Source organism: Mobula hypostoma, chromosome 10 (genome assembly GCF_963921235.1).
Source record: "Mobula hypostoma chromosome 10, sMobHyp1.1, whole genome shotgun sequence".
NCBI lineage: Eukaryota > Metazoa > Chordata > Chondrichthyes > Myliobatiformes > Myliobatidae > Mobula > Mobula hypostoma.
In genome coordinates this window covers 110,536,986-110,555,622 of record NC_086106.1, presented here as the reverse complement: position 1 = coordinate 110,555,622, position 18,637 = coordinate 110,536,986, and the positions used below count along the sequence as shown (strand labels likewise).

The following is an 18,637-nucleotide window of genomic DNA, read 5'->3' as shown; positions in this document are numbered from 1 at the left end:
GTGTAAGGGGTTTCTTCTTTTAAGTTACTGCTGAGGCTAAATGGCTTCTTTGTTATGTTAGAATAAAATGGCTTCATTGTTATGTTAACTGCTGAGAAAGTTCTCTCTCTAGCAGCTTGTTAGGGTTATATCACTGATAATGAAGATTGTATTCATTTGCTAACCAATTGGGATAAATGTTATTCTTCCTTGTGTGTCTGTAAGCTGTTGTTTCTCGCGGGCTTTGGGGCAGAAGGCGGATGGGGAGAGAGAGAGGAGACGCGATGCTGTAAGCTGGGCGACGGGACGGACCCCGAGTGGGAGTCCGAGGCCCAGGGTTTTGGGGAGGAAAACTGAAGAGGACTGGACGTGCTGGGCACGCTCTGGTCGACCACTGTGGTTGGTTCCAGGCGGTGGGTCGAGGGGGTCGGAGGGGATCGAATGGTGGAAAGAGGACTCCATTAATTGAGCTCCAACGGTTGTGCACGAAGTGGTTGAACTTTGATAAGTTTGGCGCCTTTTATTTTCCTTTTATATTTTTATCTCTATTAATTACATTGTTCCAGTAAGATCTATAAAGTGTAATCATTTAATCGCATATGGTGTATTGTCTGTTATTTGGCGGGGTGGGGTACATCACACAGCATCCACACAGACTTGATCACCCAGTTTGGCGGGTCCGAAGGTTGCTCGCCCTAGACGAAAGTGAGCTGAGCAAGCCTGAGGCTTACCAGGGAGCTACAGTGGAGTGACATTTGCAATTTTCCAGTCCCCTGCCACCGTGCCAGAGTCTAATGATTTTTGAAAGATCATTGTTAATGCCGCCACAATCTCTAACAGTACCTCCTTCGGAACCCTAAGGCACAATTCATCTGGTCTTTCAGCTTTTTGAGCACCTTCTCCCTTGTAAAAGTAACTGCACTCATTGCTGTTCCTTCACATACTACAGCAACTGGCACACTGCGAGAGTCTTCCACAGTGAAGACTGATGTAAAATACTCATTTAGTTCATCTTCCATCTCCTTATCCCCCATTATTATTTTTCCACCCTCATTTTCTAATGGTCCTACATCCGCTTTCGTCTCTCTTTTACTTTTTACATTCCTGAAAAAGCTCTTACTATCCACTTTGATATTGTTTGCTAACTTACTTTCATATTTAATCTTTTCCCTTCTAATGATTCTTTTAGTTGCTCTCTGTAAGTTTTTAAAACCTTCTCAATCATCTACCTTCCTGCTAATTTTTGCTTTGTTGTATGTTCTCTCTGTTGCTTTTACAATAGCTTTGACTTCCCTTGTCAGCCACGGTTGTACTATTTTGCCATTTGAGTATTTCTTCATTTTTGGGATACGTCTGTCCTGTACCTTCCTCATTTTTCCCAGAAACACATGCCATTGCTGCTCTGCTGTTATCCCTGCCATCAACTCCCTCCAATTTACTTTGGCCAACTCCTCTCTCACATCACTGTAATTTCCTTTACTCCACTGAAATACCGCTACATCAGACTTTACTTTCTCCCTATCAAATTTCAAGTTGAGTTCAATCATATTGTGGTCACTGGCACCTGAGTCTCTTTTACCTTAAGCTCCCTTATTGCCTCTGGTTCATTACCTATCACCCAATCTAGTATTGCTGATCCCCTTGTAGGCTCAATGACAAACTGCTCTAAAAAGCCATCTTGTAGGCATTCAACAAACTCACTCTTTTGAGATTTATTACCAAACTGATTTTCCCAATTGACCTGCATGTTGAAATCTCTCATGACTATCTTAACATTGCCCTTTTGACACACGCTTCCTATTTCCTGTTGTAAACTGTGGTCCACATCCCAACCATTGTTGGGAGGCCTGTATATAACGGCAACAGGGTCCTTTTACCCTTGAGTTTTCTTAACTCAACCCACAAGGATTCAACATCTTAGACACACGAGGATTCAACATCTTTTTTTAATGCCCCCTCTTTTTTTACATTAGCTTTGACTTCCCTTGATCCAACATCTTTTTCACCCGTCACTTCCCAGCTTCATACTTCATCCCGCGCTCCCCCCCCCCCACCGCCTACCTGGCTTCACCGATCACCTTCTAACTTTTCCTCCTCCTCCCCCCCTTTTTATTTTGGCACCTTCCCCCTTCCTTTCTAGTCTTGATGAAGGGTCTTGGCCCAAAACGTCGACCATTTATTCATTTTCATAGATGCTGCCTGACCTGCTGAGATCCTCCATCATTTTCTCTGTGTTATCCACATCTCTACACCTCAACAGTCTGGGCAAACAGGTGGCAGAGGGATTGCCAGCCGAGGAGGGAATACATAAGGGAAGGAGCTGGCTACTCAGCCCTGGTAATGAAGTCATCTGCCATAAGCTCATGAGTGATGAAGGCTTTCCTCACAAGTGAAAAAACATTTCAGGGGGGACACAATGACAGCTGATCACTGGCAGACTTCACAGACACAGTACTGATGAAGCAGGGTGGATGGGAAGGAGGTTGGCAAAATTACTTCACAGAATGGTACGAAATGGCTACTGCACGTGAAGTAGCGATGAATGCCTTGACAGCCTTTGGAAGATGCCAAAGGAGGCACTGAGGGAAAGTCAGATAAGTACAGCACAGAAACAGGCCCTTCAGCCCATCTAGTCTGTGCCAAACCATTTGAACTGCCTAGTCCCATTGTCTTGCACCTGAACCATACACCTATCCAAACTTGTCTTAAGCATTGAAATCGAGCTTGCTGGCAGCTCTCATGACCCTCTGAGTGATGGTTTCCCCTCATGTTCCCCTTAAACATTTTACCTTTCACCTTTAACTCATGGTCCCACCCAAAGTGTACTGTAAGCTTACTATATGCAATTAGGAATCAAGCCTGGGATGGTGGCTGCCCCTATCATCCCTGAGTCATTGAGGAATGCTGGAAATTGGAGACCAGAGGTCTGAGAGTGCATAACACGTGAAATGATAGAAATGCAGAAAGAGAACTAGCTCAGTCCAGAGAGGCAGCCAATTGCACTTGGGAATGGATACTGGGGAAACTCAACTTTCGTAGCCATCGTGGTTCATAGTTGCCAGAATGCATACATTCTGGTGGTGAACGCAAAATGGGGAAGCAGGAATGCGACCAGAAGACCTGCAGTTACAGAAAATTAACTTTGATCCGATGGAGCAAGCACAGAGCGTCATTAAGCTTGCCTCCAGGTTCACAGTAAGGTGTGGCCAGAAGCTAGTGGCGGAGGAACTACTGGAGGGATTGAAGAGCAGAAGCAAAATAGGGCCAGGATTTAAGGGTACCACAATATCCAGAGACAAGTGGGAAATACACCTGAGAAATGTATCTGTCTGCAAGTCCGAGAGTCTGGGGCCAGGGACTGGAGGCCTGGAAGTAGCCTGTACTGGGGTTGGAGTCAGTCTGTGCCTGTGTGTGGGAGGGAAGGAAAGGGGTTTACTTTGCTGTTGTTTTCTTGTTTTGTTCTGCTGTTGTCATTTTTGCTGCTTGTTTTGATCTGCTGAACATTGTGGGCAGGCTATGGTGCCTCTGGAATGTGTGGCGACACTTGCAGGCTGTCCCCCAGCACACCCTTGGGTGTGTTGGTTGTTCATGCAAATGGCACAGTTCACTGTACGTCTCGATGTACATGTGATGAATAAATCTGAATCTGGGCTGATAGGCATGAAGCCTGTCACAAGGGGGCACAGTAGAGCAGCGGTTAGTCTAACGCTATTGCAGCATCAGCAGCCCAGGTTCAATTCCCGCCATTGTCAGTAAGGAGTTTGTATTCTCTCTCTGTGACCACATAGGTTTCCTCCGGGTGCTCCCGTTTCCTCCCATTTTCCAAAGACGTACCAGTTAGTAGGTTAATTGGTCACCTGGGTGTAATTGGGCAGTGCAGGCTCGTTGGATCGTAACGGTTACCAAGTTTAATCTCTAAATGAGAATGAATAAGCCAGTCAGCTTCTGAAGTTGAATAATCAGCCACTCTGAGCAGCAACGGGGGAGGAAAATTAAACCTATCAGATACTTAAGTGAATGAGCTGCAGGTAAGGTTTCCAGTGCAGACAGGCAGTGCTGTTGTCCACAGAGACGGAGGAATCTGGTAGTGAAATCTGAGAAAAGACCTGATACTCAGTGAGTAATGTCTTGACCAAGCACAGTTGAGAGATAGGCAGCTTCATTCCATTGAGATCAGTGTAATGGAGACCGCAGAGAAGTTTATTAAATTATGAGAGGCATAGACAGCCAGCCACCATCATTTCCCAGGATCAAAAGGTCTAATAGTAGGGGCACACATTTAAGACGAGAGAGAGAAAGTTCAAAGGAGATGTGTGGGGTAAGTTTCCATTTTTACACAGAGCGTGGTGGGTGCCTAGAATGTACTATGCTGAGTGTTGGTGAAGGCAAATACAACAGGGCTGGTAAAGATGCTTTTAGATAAGCACATAAGCATCCAGAAAATGGAGGGCTATGGGGCATGTGCAGGCAGAAGGGATTAATTTAATTAGGCATCATTATCTTAATTAGCTCAGTGCAATATGGTCATTCCTATGCTGTACTGTTCAACATTTCCACACTGCAAGCATCATAACCTGGAATTGATTGCCAAAAGCAGAAAACATGGGCAAGTAATTGTCATCAGAAAAGAGCTAGGGCGGGGGTTCCCAGTCTGGTTAATAGAAAGGTCCCTTTGCCATCCAATTCCTAAATGGACATCGAGCCCTTGAACACTACCTCCCTTTTTTAATATATATTATTTCTATTTTTTGCACAATTTTTAGTCTATTCAATATACGTATTTATTTATTTATTATTATTTTTTCTTTCTTCTATATTATGTACTGCATTGAACTGCTGCTGCTAAGTTAACGAGTTTCACGACACATGCCGGTGATAATATACCTGATTCTGATTCTGAACCCCTGAGCTGGGGATGATCCTACTGGATGGTTTGCGCAGAAAGATAAAGTAGACTTGTTGGTCCAAACAGCCGCCTCTGTGCTCCCCAAATTCTAAAATTCATTATATCTATGAATGTTGTCCCATAATGATTTACTACAAGACTCATTCCTTGTGTAGCAGCTTCATCTTCCCGAAGGGTACATTCTAGCAGAAAATGTATCAAGTTCAATTCAGAGATTGATTCACAACGGCAACTACACAAGGTCAAATGGAGATGATAGTAAAGCCCATTTGGTCCATCTAACTGCTAACATTCGAGCCCAAAAACGTCAGTTCCCCAACTTTCTTCTGCTAGGGAAGATAAATCAAATAGAAAGGTCAACACAGTACTCCTGCCACATATAAATGTTGCGAACACTTCTTAAAGGAACACCTGTGGCTCCCAGTAGCTGCTTGCATGTAACGGCGGCCACGCTTCGCCAGGCAGGTGAGTGTGGCCAGTGGGGCTAGTGCATGTAAAGTGAGCTGCAGCGGACTGGATGGATGCGATTTACAGCGAGATCCAAGAGCCAGGAAGGTGTTTCTGTCACGCTCTGTGGAAAGTGAAGGGCATGAGGAGGCACAGAAGTCATAGTCATCCACTGCAACCAAGGAAGACCCCAGATATGACAACCACTCGTATCAGAGGAGAGTGGAACTGCCCCAGTGCAACAGCTTTTCTGCTCTAAAAACTCTCCCGCCACAGGTTTCCTGTTGTCATTGTTCAACACCGTGGACAACCACCACACCATGTAAGGACAAAGAAAATAATAGGGGTATTAATTAATAAAATGTGATTTATGAAAATATAATTTGAGCAAATTTTCAAAGGAAGACAAGAAACATGTTTGAGAAGGGAACTCCGAAACATGGGATAAGATCATAGCTGATGGCTGTAGGAATGGATTTGCTCAAGGCCACATTCAGAACTTGCCAGCTGGTGGTGCAGTGGCATCAAAACCAGACTTCGAGGCAAGTGGTCCCAGGTTCAAGAACCAGCCGGCTCCTTGCATGCTTTCCATCTGTGCTAAGTTAACCATTGAGTTAGAAACTCGGCCTTGTAAAGAACAGACAAAATACTAAGCAAATAGCAAGGATGTGCCACAAGGAATGGAGAGGAACAACATAACATTCTGAACTGACCAGCTTTAGAGTCGGACAATGAAGGTGGGGCCACAAGGGGCTAAATATCTTCCTAAATCTAGCTTCTCAGTAACTGTTTAAAGACAGAGTAACATATGGCCACTCAACACCTAGTGTTTGTGTTTTCTAGTTTTGTGGAATTCAACTTAAACAGGCAATTTACCAATAACTTTCACAATGCACTCTCTAAGTCTTCCCTCGCTTGTTTACATATTTGTCATTGTAATCATCTAAGTCACAAAATCACCTCAGGTACAAAGACCAGTATAGACTATTTAAATCAGCAGTGGGTAGATATTTAGTACAATTTTGTAATCCGATACATTGAAAATACTCTGAAATATTTTGATTTCCCTGAATGACTGAACTCTTTGAAGGTAGTGAATCATGGTCAGCCATCTCACCAACTTCAACTAGCTTTTCAACATCCTCTTTTAGAATTTACTTTCCTTGGAGTTTATGACATTAATTACCATTAGAATAATTATGTGAAGTATTTTGGGCTTCTTTTAAAATAAACATCACTAATTTATCAAAGCACTTACCTTAGTGAACTCCAATTATCCATCATGACCATCATCACACGGTAAGAATATATCCATTCAGTACACGGACGGGACTTCCCTCTTTTCTCAGACTTGGTCCAAGCATAGTAAATACCCCATACTCGAGTTTTCGGTAAAGCTCAGATTGAACACAAACCAGTTAATTCCATCTAGACTCCCCAGAGTGAGTTTGCGTGTTGCCAAGCAGATGAGGTAAGCATATTTGGCAAAGTGGAACCACTGCAGAACGTGTTAGCCGTCAGTGTTTTGGTGATCATTGAGGTGTCATAATCCACAGTGAGCTGCAGGTGCTTCAAGGGACTTGCCATAAAATTACTGGAATAATAAGTTCAATTTGTCTTTTATTTCCCTCTCTTTTTTAAAAACATATATAAAGAAAAAAATTAAGATCAAAGTTGTAATGTTCCTACTGTCATAAAATTATCTTTACACTTGTTCATGGTTTGGCACAGATTTTTGCAAGTAGTGCATGTGTTATTGTACATCAACACTGGTGAAGCAAAGGTGTTCTATCTCTCTTTAAGAGCACAGAACCTGGACTCTTACTAAAGGTACTGAATTCTGCAAGATACACAATAATTACATCTCTTGTAACTCCAGCAATTCCATTTTTGTTTGATCACTGACAAGGCCTCTGAACAATTCTTCTTTTGTGAAACATTATCCTGACGAACACTAAATGTGTTCACAACTGTTTTTGCTGGAAACAAAAATCTTCTTCAAACACAGGTAAACTCAAAGGCCCCATTTTTACTGAGAGCAAACTGCAGCCATTTTTGCTGCAGGAAAACCAAATAATTTATTCCATGGTTCAAAGGGTTTCAATTTTTTTTTTTGCAGCAGCTGTAGAAAATGTAGTCTACTAAAACGTTGTTAAGGATTATGGAAAAAAAAACTGAAGTGAAATAACAGTACTAATAGCAACTGTGTTAATTGTGCCACAGCCAAGTCAGAACAAAAGTTATTTCATAATTAAGTTTGCCATTCTAGGAGTTTTCATGCAAATCATTCCTTTTGCAAAGGGGGTAGGGGGTGGGGAGAAACTGCCTCTTGCATGCAATTCGTGCTTAAAAAGGGGGAAAATAAGGGGCAGTGCCTGGGCGTAGAAGGTGCTGGGAATGTAAAGGGTGCATCACAGCCACTGTGCTGATGTATTACCTCAGTTTTTCAAGAGAGGCTGTCACAAATGGGTTCTTGTGCTGCTGTTCACGCTCTGCTCTCTTTATCTTAATCTTTTCATCTCCTGACAATTTTAATGTTGCTTTGTGACGGTACATTTTTTTGTGGATGGGGCCATTACTGGCAGGAATACTTGAAGTGTCAGAGCTTCTGTCAAAAATGCCACTTCGTATACCAGAGCTGAAATTAAATTCATTGCTCGGACCAGTTGGTGCAGTATGAGGAACTGTGCATTTTGCAGGATTTTTATTACATAAGGCCTTGGCTGTTGCTCTCCGGTTTTTCACAGGCAATGAACTATTTGATTTCCTTTTCGATTCTGACGTGGTACCACCCAAAATATTCAAGGTTTTCCACTTCAGGCTATTTGCCTCAACAGACTGGCATGAAGCTGAGACAATGTTATGGCTTCCAGGACTCCATATTGGTTCAATAGAAGCCATCATAAAACGCTGGACTTCAGCCATTCCAGAGGCAATGTTAGAAAGTATATTACTTGGTTCTTCAAATTCCCTCTGATCGTCAACTAACAAGTTGTTACTGTTGGTAACACTGTGCCCAGCCCAACCTTCACCAGCCTTTTTGCTCAAAGGCCAGGTACAGTTACCCCCAGTTTGTTTTCTACCCCGCACAGCTGTAGGACCACATTGTGGAAAGGACTCGTTTAGCAACTGGACACAAGGGGATATGTTGTTTTTACTAATGAGAGCATCCAATGACTTGGCATTGGCAGTAGGCAGCTGCACCTGATCGTTCCTTTTAGAGTGTGTGGCACCACTCGATTTTTTGGGAGTTTTGGAAGTCCCAGGATTCTGACGCAAATTATTTCTGCTTTGAGTTTTCTCTGCAGCTTTAGCAGATTTTGGCTTCCTTGGTTTTTTCGCACCTTTTGGACTTGAGCTTTGGTTTGGGCTCACATGTTTACTGGAGGTACTTTTCCTTTTAGGTTTTTGTCCTCTGCTATTATTTAATTTCACCACACCAGCTTGTTTATCAAATGCATCCTTTTGAGTCAGCTCACAGGTATCTTCGTTATTAAAGGAGTGAAACTGAAACTGTTGATTATTCAGGATAAAAGCCTCAGTTGACTGATTGTGTGGCTGCGATACTGTACCCCACTTCATTTCAATAGGCTCTCCAAGAAGAGCTTGAACATGTTCCTGAAAGTCTTTGGGTTTGCCTAACGTTTTGACCTCTGGCCCCACTATTCCAGGTGAGAGATCGGGGGTTATCGGCGGGGAAATCTCAGACAGTGTCACCTGCCTGAACCGGTCGGGGGTAAAGTTTGAGATGTCAAGGAGGTCTGCGGATTCCTTCAGAGGGGCAACTTCGTCGATGCTTTGCTGAATTACCAGCTTGGGGCTGCAATGAGCTAAGAAGTCATCACTCATATCATCCTCGCCATCATTTTCACATGACTTCAAACTTAAAGAGCTAAAATTATTGGAGCTTGCTGACAAAGAACCCACTGAATCAAAACTGATGAGCCTGGTGTCATCTGTAGCTACTGAATCTCGATGGAGCTGAAAATTGCCATCACTGTCTTCTATTATGCATGATTGATAGCTGGTATTTGACTGCAGTGGCTGGCTGTGGGAATAATTTTTGCTAAGTACAAGCCCGTCACTGTGCATATCTATTTGTTGATAGGTATCAGTAATGGTTCCTGAAAGGCTGGCAGCCTCTGCCGGCAGTGATACTGCACCATCCAGGCTCATCGGCAGAATGGCGGGCGCTCTGACGGCTGAATACTCCTGTTTTGCATGCCACAACTTTTCGAAGCACGGCGCTTCCTGCTGGTAAAGAGGGGACTGCTGCTGCTCGGATTCAGAGGGCGGGGACAGAACGCAGCTCTGTGTCAAGTTCGCGGGGTTGAAATGGCCCTGCTCCTTGGAGGCAACCACTGAATGATTCGGGAAGTAAGAGAGCCCATTGTGGCTGATGGAATCAGATGCCTCCAGCAACGTCTGCAAATACCCCCCAGGGATTACTTGCATAGTAGCTGCAGCATTGGCAGATGGCACAGTCTTGTCAGATGAGCAGGTGGCTGGTGAGAATGAAGAATTCTTAGCAGCAGCCTTTGCATGGCACAACTTAGATGAATGGGTGTTGTCTGGAGCACAATGAATAGAATCAGCCAGGAGGTTACCTGAACTATTCTGTCTCTTTACAGCTGAATCCATCTCTCTCGCATTTGTCATTGCCTCAGTGTCGTCATTTACTTCCACCTTGTGCTTTTTGCTGGTGTTTCTCAGTTTGGCCTCTGCCTTTAACTTTAATCTCTTTAGACGCCCCTTCTCCTTTACTCTGTTCTCAAACTTCCCTTGTGGTTTGCCTCTCATTGAAGCTGTCCCTGACGTAATGTTGGTGGAGCAGAAGCCATTTTCACAGCTAGGGATTTCAATCGCAAATGTCTGAGAGTCTACAAAGGCCACCTCTTCCCTTCCTGCGTGAGTCAGCATCTGGGTTTCAAGTGGGTCGAAGGAGCACGCAATCTGCTTGTTGGGGCCTAGCTCAAGCCGAACCCTCCGAGCCCGGTGCCTGCTCGCAAACGGTTTGCTTTTCCTCTTGGCAGGATGAGAAAGAAACACATCAGATACTGAGCTATTTAAACGCAACCTTTTCCTTCTCTCAGTAGGCACTGACAACACTCGTTCAGGTTGTCTTTGGAGCCAGAATTCCTTTAAAGGGGCAAGTTTTTCATATTTACCTAATGCTTCTTCGGTTAGACAAACACTTGTCTCGCTGGCATCGATTTTACTTACTTTTACTCGCATATCCTTTTGACCTTTGAATCTATTAATTATTATATATTTAATAATAACGGGCGGTCCCCTCCGAGCTGATTTTCGACGCTTTCGCGGACACCATTCATCATCGTCCTCTTTCTTCGGACCATCTGCTACCCATTCTTTCTTCCCCGAAACCTTTTCGTTTTCTATGGAGTCAACATCATACAGGTAGTCATCACTATACCGCACTTTCCTTTTGGCACGCAGTGCATAATTTAGTTGCCCAGAGCAATTTGCATTTTGTCTCGAGAGATACCCTGTGCTATCCAGGCTGCATTTGAGGGTGTCATACGAGGAATCTGTTCCATAACTATCATCGCTGTACTCTCCCGAATCTTCGACTGAATGATTTGCTTCAAAGAAATGATTTCTCTTAGAAGTTGCATAAAGCTTTACGTCCACAGTGCTACTGTACTTCTGCAATCCCGATCTCTCTTCCGGTTGGTCCTTATCATCCCAGATATCAATCTCATCAGATTTGATTTGTGATGCGTCTAAATTCATTTTTACAGAGGCTTTGCCTTCCTTTTTTGTGCAGTTTGAAATGACGTTAGGAAAAAAGCTCAACTGTGCCTCTTCCTGAAGTGCGTTTGTCTTTTCTCTGACATTGTCTTGAAAAGATTCGTACCTAATCTTTAAAGAGCAGACATCACTGCTGAGAGTCGATTCATCATCAAACATGTAATTGTCCACTTCTTCCTCCGCAAAAAGATTGACGGAAAGCTCATTTTTGGAGCACAGGTCAAGCAGTTCTATTTTGCTTTCACTAATAAAAGACTCAAAGTAAGCCCAGTCCTGACTGGGATTTGATAGTAAAGCTTCCTCTCCATTGCATTTGTCCAGCAGTAATCCTTCATAGTAATGTTTCTGAGTAATATCTTCTGACTCACTGTCAGATTTCTCCACATCTCTTTTGTCTGTAGTCCTAGACTTGTGCACAGTAAAGCTTAGCAGTTGGTCTGAAAGCAGCTGATCCCCATATCTTCCACTTTCTCCTGTACTCATGCACTGAATCCCTATATCGGAGACGGAACAGGTGTCACAATCCCTGTTCATGTCACCTATCTTCATGCTTATTCCAGGCTCTGCATCAATGCTTTCTTTCGATTCAATGAAGCAGCCCAAACAGGTTCTGCTCTGTTGCATCAAACAATCATCAGACAGCAATGAAATGCCTTTCGGCTCCGTATACCTCAATGGGGCTTTGTCAGAATCTTCTGGTACGGACAAGTAACTCACACCCTTTGTAACACAAGATGTAAGGGAAATGGCATGTGCAGAGGAATCATTTGAAGTATGTTCAGGCACATCAGCTAGTCTCAGAGGAGAGGGCGGGTCCAATGTGCTGCCCTCTTTTGAAGTAGGTAAAGGTAACACCCTGTGGCCAAGTTCATTTTCTTTTGGTGAAGTGAAAGATGATAAGGTAACGGCGGCATCTGCCGCGCTGTAAGACTTCAGAATTTTCCCTGCTCCACATGATTCTAAATGGAAAGAGAAAAGGCTAAACAATGTTAACATACAGCACTCCAGTTCTCTTCTAAGGCTATGCAGATGAATAATTTAAAATGCATGAATAGAGAGAGATAAAAATTATACACAAATGTTTTCAATTTGAACCAAGAGGAATTATTTTGGCGTAAGGGAACTGAGGTGGCCACCATAAGGAATTTATTATTCCTATCAGATCACAATTACTTCTATTGAAATTGAAAGGATATGGCACAACTTGAAAATCTCATTATGATTACAGTTATAGCTTAGCTTTCATCTTGGCCCCAATTCAGCATTATTCCAAAAATTATTCATTCATTTAATTTGTTAATTAATATTTCATTAAAATCTGACACTGGGGCAAAAGGAAAATAATCAATGTTTTGAAAGAGTCATACCTAAGTAACTATGAATGTAAACTCTGATATTTCAGATTAGAATCTACTTTACAACCACAACAAGGCTCGACTAGAATGTTAATTCAGCTGACCTTTGTCTGTTGACAATTCTTATCGATGTATATTATTGTTTCTATATATTATCTAGATGATTGAACATGCAATCTTCAGGTGAAGCGAGTTTGCACAGGAACAGGAAATCGAGGAACAAACAGGCATTTTGAAGATTTTGCCCATAAATGTTAGGTTTGCACTAGAAATTATCCTGCTCAATTCTAAATAGGAAGCTGCATTAGCTGGATACTTAAATGATATGCTCCTGACTGTGGTGTTGCTGGGGTAAGGATGAATATTACTGATAAAAAGACTGGAGCACTGAGTTGTAGATACGGGATATATACAGATGGACTTTCTTAAATGTTTTACTGGTGAATATTGTACAGTTATGCAGCTGTTCCGTCAAAGCCAAGTGTGGTGTCCAAGTGAACTGGTATAGGAAGCCATTAGATATTTGGACCAGAGCACATGACAAAAATCCAGTTCCCATTTTGAACTCAAATGTAGTTATTTTTATATTCCTACTCTAAGTTCATACGTACAGATGCAGACTCCCCACTGTAAACCTGTCATACAATGACTGCATTATTCTATTTATGGCTACTGCCAGGCTTTCAATGGGAACAAGTGTAATTAGAGCATGTCAAGTCTACATAGGCAGTTTCTGTTATTGATGTGGAGATAGGAACTTAGGTGCACAAAAAGTAAGAGATTTAAATGCTATGAATTAATATTATAATTAAAAGCAATTCTCAATATCTCCTGCAGGAAGTAAGTGGCCATTTGTTTAATGACACCATTCAGTTACAATATGATCATCTATGTATATATTGGAAGTAACAGGCAACTACTGAAACTTACTAAAATGTAACCATAAATTAATTATAGCTGCTTTAATTCCGATTCCCATTCCCGTTCCCATTCCGACATGTCGATCCATGACCTCCTCTTGTGTCAAGATGAGGTCACCCTCAGGGTGGAGGAGCAACACCTTATATTCCACCTGGGTAGCTTCCAACCTGATCCTTCTGGTGAACAAAATTCCCCCACCCCCACCATCCCACCTTTCCTCTATTCCTCACTTCTATTACTTCCCTCTGGGTCCCTTCTTCCTTCCTTTTCTCCTATTGTCCAGTCGCCTCTCCTATCAGATTCTCTCTTCTCCAGAACTTGACCTTTCCCAACTACCACCTTTCAGGTAGCCTCTTTCCCCTCCCCCCACCACCTTTTAATTTAGGCATTTCCCCCTTCCCTCTCAGTCCTGAAGAAGGGTCTCGGCCCAAGACATCGACTGTTCACTATTTTCCATAGATGCTGCCTGACCTGCTAAGTTCCTCCAGCATCTCGTGAATGTTGCTTTGGGTTTCCAGCATCTGCAGATTTTATTGTGTTTTAAATACTCCCCATTTTTTTTCCTAAATATTAAATGCACAAACATTCAAATGCTATTTTTGGTACAGTGCAAGGCTCCAAATTCATGGCCAAGAATCCCCTCATTTTGGAATGAGGGTCAAAGCAACTTAAGGATAAGACAGTAATCTTGTCCACTTTGTCACTGCACAAGGTAGTGGAATATATGATTCACAGCCATGAGGTTTATCAAGGAAGTGGCACTTCAGAGATCAGGGAGCACATCAGTCTACATGGCACCAATATATTACTGCATGTTTTCTATTTAAACCTCAATATCAGTTCTTATTATCTGACATTCTTACATGTTTCTTGAAGCTTCTCTTCGCTGACCTCTAAAAGAATGTATCACCTGAAAGATCCAATAATGCTTTACCTCAGACTAGGGAAAGAACTAAATTAAGGGAAAAGGTGTTTTTTTAAAAAAATGGGATACAATTATTAAATTTATTTTAAGGGTGGTTTTCTCTTTTAAAAAATCAGAAGGAAAGACCCTGATGAAGGGTCTCGGCTCGAAACGTAGACTGTTCATTAATTTCCATAAACGAGAAAATCTGCAGAAGCTGGAAATCTGAGAAACACACATAAAATGCTGGAGGAACTCAGCAGGCCAGGCAGCACCCATGGAAAAAAAGTACAGTTGACGTTTCAGGCCGAAACCCTTCAGCAGGATTGGAGAGAAAGAGCCGAGGAGCAGATAGGGAGACAGATTCTGGAATGGTGTTGTGATGGGAGATTTTAATTTCCCAAATATTGACTGGCATCTCCCTAGAGCAAGGGGTTTAGATGGGGTGGAGTTTGTTAAGTGTATTGAAGAAGGTTTCTTGACACAATATGTAGATAAGCCCACAAGAGGAGAGGCTGCACTTGATCTGGTATTGGAAAATGAACCTGGTCAGGTGTCAGATCTCTCAATGGGAGTGCATTTTGTTGATAGTGATCTCAATTCTATCTCCTTTACCATAGCATTGGAGTGGGATAGGAACAGACAAGTTGGGAAAGCGTTTAATTGGAGTAAGGGGAAATATGAAGCCATCAGGGAGGAACTTGGAAACATAAGTTGGGAGCAGTTGTTCTCAGGGAAGTGTACGGCAGAAATGTGGCAAATGTTCAGGGGATATTTGCGTGGCATTCTGCATAGGTACGTTCCAGTGAGACAGGGAAAGGATGTTAGGGTACAGGAACCGTGGTGTACAAAGGCTGTTGAAAATCCAGTCAAGAAGAAAAGAAAAGCTTACGAAAGGTTCAAAAAACTCGGTAATGATAGAGATCTAGAAGATTATAAGGCTAGCAGGAAGAGATTAAGAATGAAATTAGGAGAGCCAGAAGGGGCCATGAGATGGCCTTGGCGAGCAGGATTAAAGAAAACCCCAAGACATTCTACAAGTATGTGAAGAGCATGAGCTTAAAATGTGAGAGAATAGGACCAATCAAGTGTGACAGGGGAAAAGTGTGTATGGAACCAGAGGAGATAGCTGAGGTACCTAATGAATACTTCGCTTCAGTATTCACTATGGAAAAGGACCTTTGCAATTGTAGGGATGACTTATAGAGGAATGAAAAGCTTGGGCATATAGAGATTAAGAAAAAGGATGCGTGGACTCTTAAAATATGGAAAACTAATATAAAAGAAAATAAACTAGAGAGAGACATTGCAATTCTTAAAAGGTGTGCATATGACTCGGATTTTACGTCAAATAAACTGGATGCTAGATTTAAGGACTGGACAGCTAAAGAAATAACAGCTATTTGCAATATAATGAAAGAAGGAACACTGTTCAGTTTTGAAATGCTCAAAGAGAAACACTTATTAGAAAAACAAGACTTTTACCAGTATTACAGATGCAACAGTATGTTAATAGGACGGTTAAAAATGTAACCAAGGCAAGTACATGTCTGATAGAGCTATTTAGAAAAGCATATAATTCAGACAATGGTAGTAGAATAATTTCAAGTGTTTATAAGGGTTTGTCAAATCTTAAAACACATTTGACTTCATACATTTAAGCAAAATGGGAGAAGGAAGGAGGGGTAATAATATCTGAGGAAGACTGGACAATAATATGGAGGTATCAATGGAAGTGTACCGGTTCACAGAAATGGAGGGAGTTCGGGTGGAAAAACTTAATAAGATATTTTATTACACCCTCTCAGAAATCCCATTATAATAGTATATTATAATAGTATATCTCCCTGCTTGCTGGAGAAATTGTGGAAATCAAAATGCAAACCATTATCATATTTTCTGGGAATGCCCCGTTATCAAAGACTATTGGAGTTGGATACATAATGCCCTACAAGACATCTTTAAATGCGAAATACCCTTAGAGAGTAAGACCATATATTTTGGGTATGTACCTCAAGAATGGTTGAAAAGAGATAAATATTTAATGAATATACTGCTGCTGGCTGGTAAAAAGACCCTTACCAGGAAATGGTTATCACAGGTAAGCCCAACTTTAAATGTATGGATGGAAATTACAATGGACATTTACAAAATGGAGAAGATAACAGCATCTGTTAATCATAAGTTGGAACAATTTTATTCATACTGGAAAAAATGGTTTAACTACATAACACCTCATAGGCCTGATTTTATTCTCACAAGTCAATGAACATGTTGTAAACAAAAATCACTCCCTACTCTGTACATAGTTTTCTTCTTTCGATTGTTCTTTCTTTCCTCTCCTTTCTATAAGTGTATACCTCAGATAAATAATATGTGGTGATTTGTGACAAATATGACTATATGATATATATGCACAGTATCTGAAATACATCTTATGGAAATGCATGTTTGATGATGAATTTCAGTAAAAAATAAATTACAAAAAAAAAGAAAAAGGATGTGCTGGAGCTTTTGGAAAGCATCAAGTTGGATAAGTCTCTAGGACTGGAGAAGGTGTACCCCAGGCTACTGTGGGAAGCCAGTGAGGAGATTGCTGAGCCTCTGGCAATGATCTTTGCATCATCAATGGGGACGGGAGAGGTTCTGGAGGATGGGAGGGTTGTGGATGTTGTTCCCTTATTCAAGAAAGGGAGTAGAGATAGTCCAGGAATTTATAGACCAGTGAGTCTTACTTCAGTGGTTGGTAAGTTGATGGAAAAGATCCTGAGAGGCAGGATTTATGAACATTTGGAGAAGCATAATATGATTAGGAATAGTCAGCATAGCTTTGTCAAAGGCAGGTCATGCCTTACGAGCCTTACTGAATTTTTTGAGGATGTGACTAAACACATTGATGAAGGTAGAGCAGTAGATGTAGTGTATATGGATTTCAGCAAGGCATTTGATAAGGTACCCCATGCAAGGCTTATTGAGAAAGTAAGGAGGCTTGGAATCCTAGGGGACATTGCTTTGTGGATCCAGAATTGGCTTGCCCACGGAAGGCAAAGAGTGGTTATAGAAAGGTCATATTCTGCATGGAGGTCAGTGACCAGTGGTGTGCCTCAGGGATCTGTTCTGGGACCCCTTCTCTTCGTGATTTTTATAAATGACCTGGATGAGGAAGTGGAGGGATGGGTTAGTAAGTTTGTTTATGACACAAAGAGGTTGGAGGTGCTGTGGATAGTGTGGAGGGCTGTCAAAGGTTACAGCGGGACATCAATAGGATGCAAAGCTGGGCTGAGAAGTGGCAGATGGAGTTCAACCCAGATAAATGTGAGGTGGTTCATATTGGTAGGTCAAATATGATGGCAGAATATAGTATTAATGGTAAGTCTCTTGGCAGTGTGGAGGATCAGAGGGATCTTGGAGTCCGAGTCCATAGGACACTCCAAGTTGCTGCGCAAGTTGACTCTGTGATTAAGAAGGCGTGTGGTGTATTGGCCTTCATCAATTGTGGAATTGAATTTAGGAGCAGAGAGGTAATGTTGCAGCTATATAGGACCCTGGTCAGACCCCACTTGAAATACTGTGCTCAGTTTTGGTTGTCTCACTACAGGAAGGATGTGGAAACCATAGAAAGGGTGCACAGGAGATATGCAAGGCTGTCACCTGGATTGGAGAGCATGCCTTATGAGAATAGGATGAGTGAACTTGGCCTTTTCTCCTTGGAGCGACGGAGGATGAGAGGTGACCTGATAGAGGTGTATAAGATGATGAGAGGCATTGATCATGTGGATAGTCAGAGACTGTTTTCCCAGGGCTGAAATGGCTAGCACGGGAGGGCATAGTTTTAAGGTGCTGGGGAGTAGGTACAGAGGAGATGCCAGGGGTAAGTTTTTTACGCAGAGAGTGGTGAGTGCGTGGAATGGGCTGCCAGTAACGGTTGTGGAATCTCTTTTAAGAGACTCCTGGATAGGTACATGAAGCTTAGAAAAATAGAGTGCTAGGGGTAACCCTAGGTAATTTCTAAAGTAAGGACATGTTTGGCACAGCATTGTGGGCTGAAGGGCCTGTATTGTACTGTAGGTTTTCCATGTTTCTAGATTTAAAAGGTGGTGGGAGGGGAGAGAGAACCACCAGGTTATAGGTGAAACCTGGAGCGGGAGGGATGAAGTAATGAGCTGGGAAGTTGATTGGTGAAAGAGACAGAAGGCTATGGAAGAGCAAAAGGGGGAAGGAGCACCAGAGGGAGGTGATGGGTGGGTAAAGAGATGAGGTGAGAGAGGGAAAAGGGGATGGGAAGTGAAGAAGGAGGGGGAATTGGGGGGCATTACTGGAAGTTTGAGAATTCGATGTTCATGCCATCAGGTT

General features: G+C 42.4%; 1 protein-coding gene across 3 annotated transcripts in view; it reads right to left on the bottom strand.

The window, feature by feature from the left end:
• Positions 1-18,637, bottom strand: part of nexmifb (neurite extension and migration factor b) — a 299,468-nt gene that overhangs the window by 10,436 nt on the left and 270,395 nt on the right. For all 3 annotated transcript variants that reach the window (XM_063061034.1, XM_063061035.1, XM_063061036.1), the window contains one exon: positions 6,591-12,063. In XM_063061034.1, the coding sequence (XP_062917104.1) occupies positions 7,766-12,063 (4,298 nt within the window). In that variant the 3' untranslated portion in view covers positions 6,591-7,765. The remainder of the gene's footprint in view (positions 1-6,590; positions 12,064-18,637) is intronic.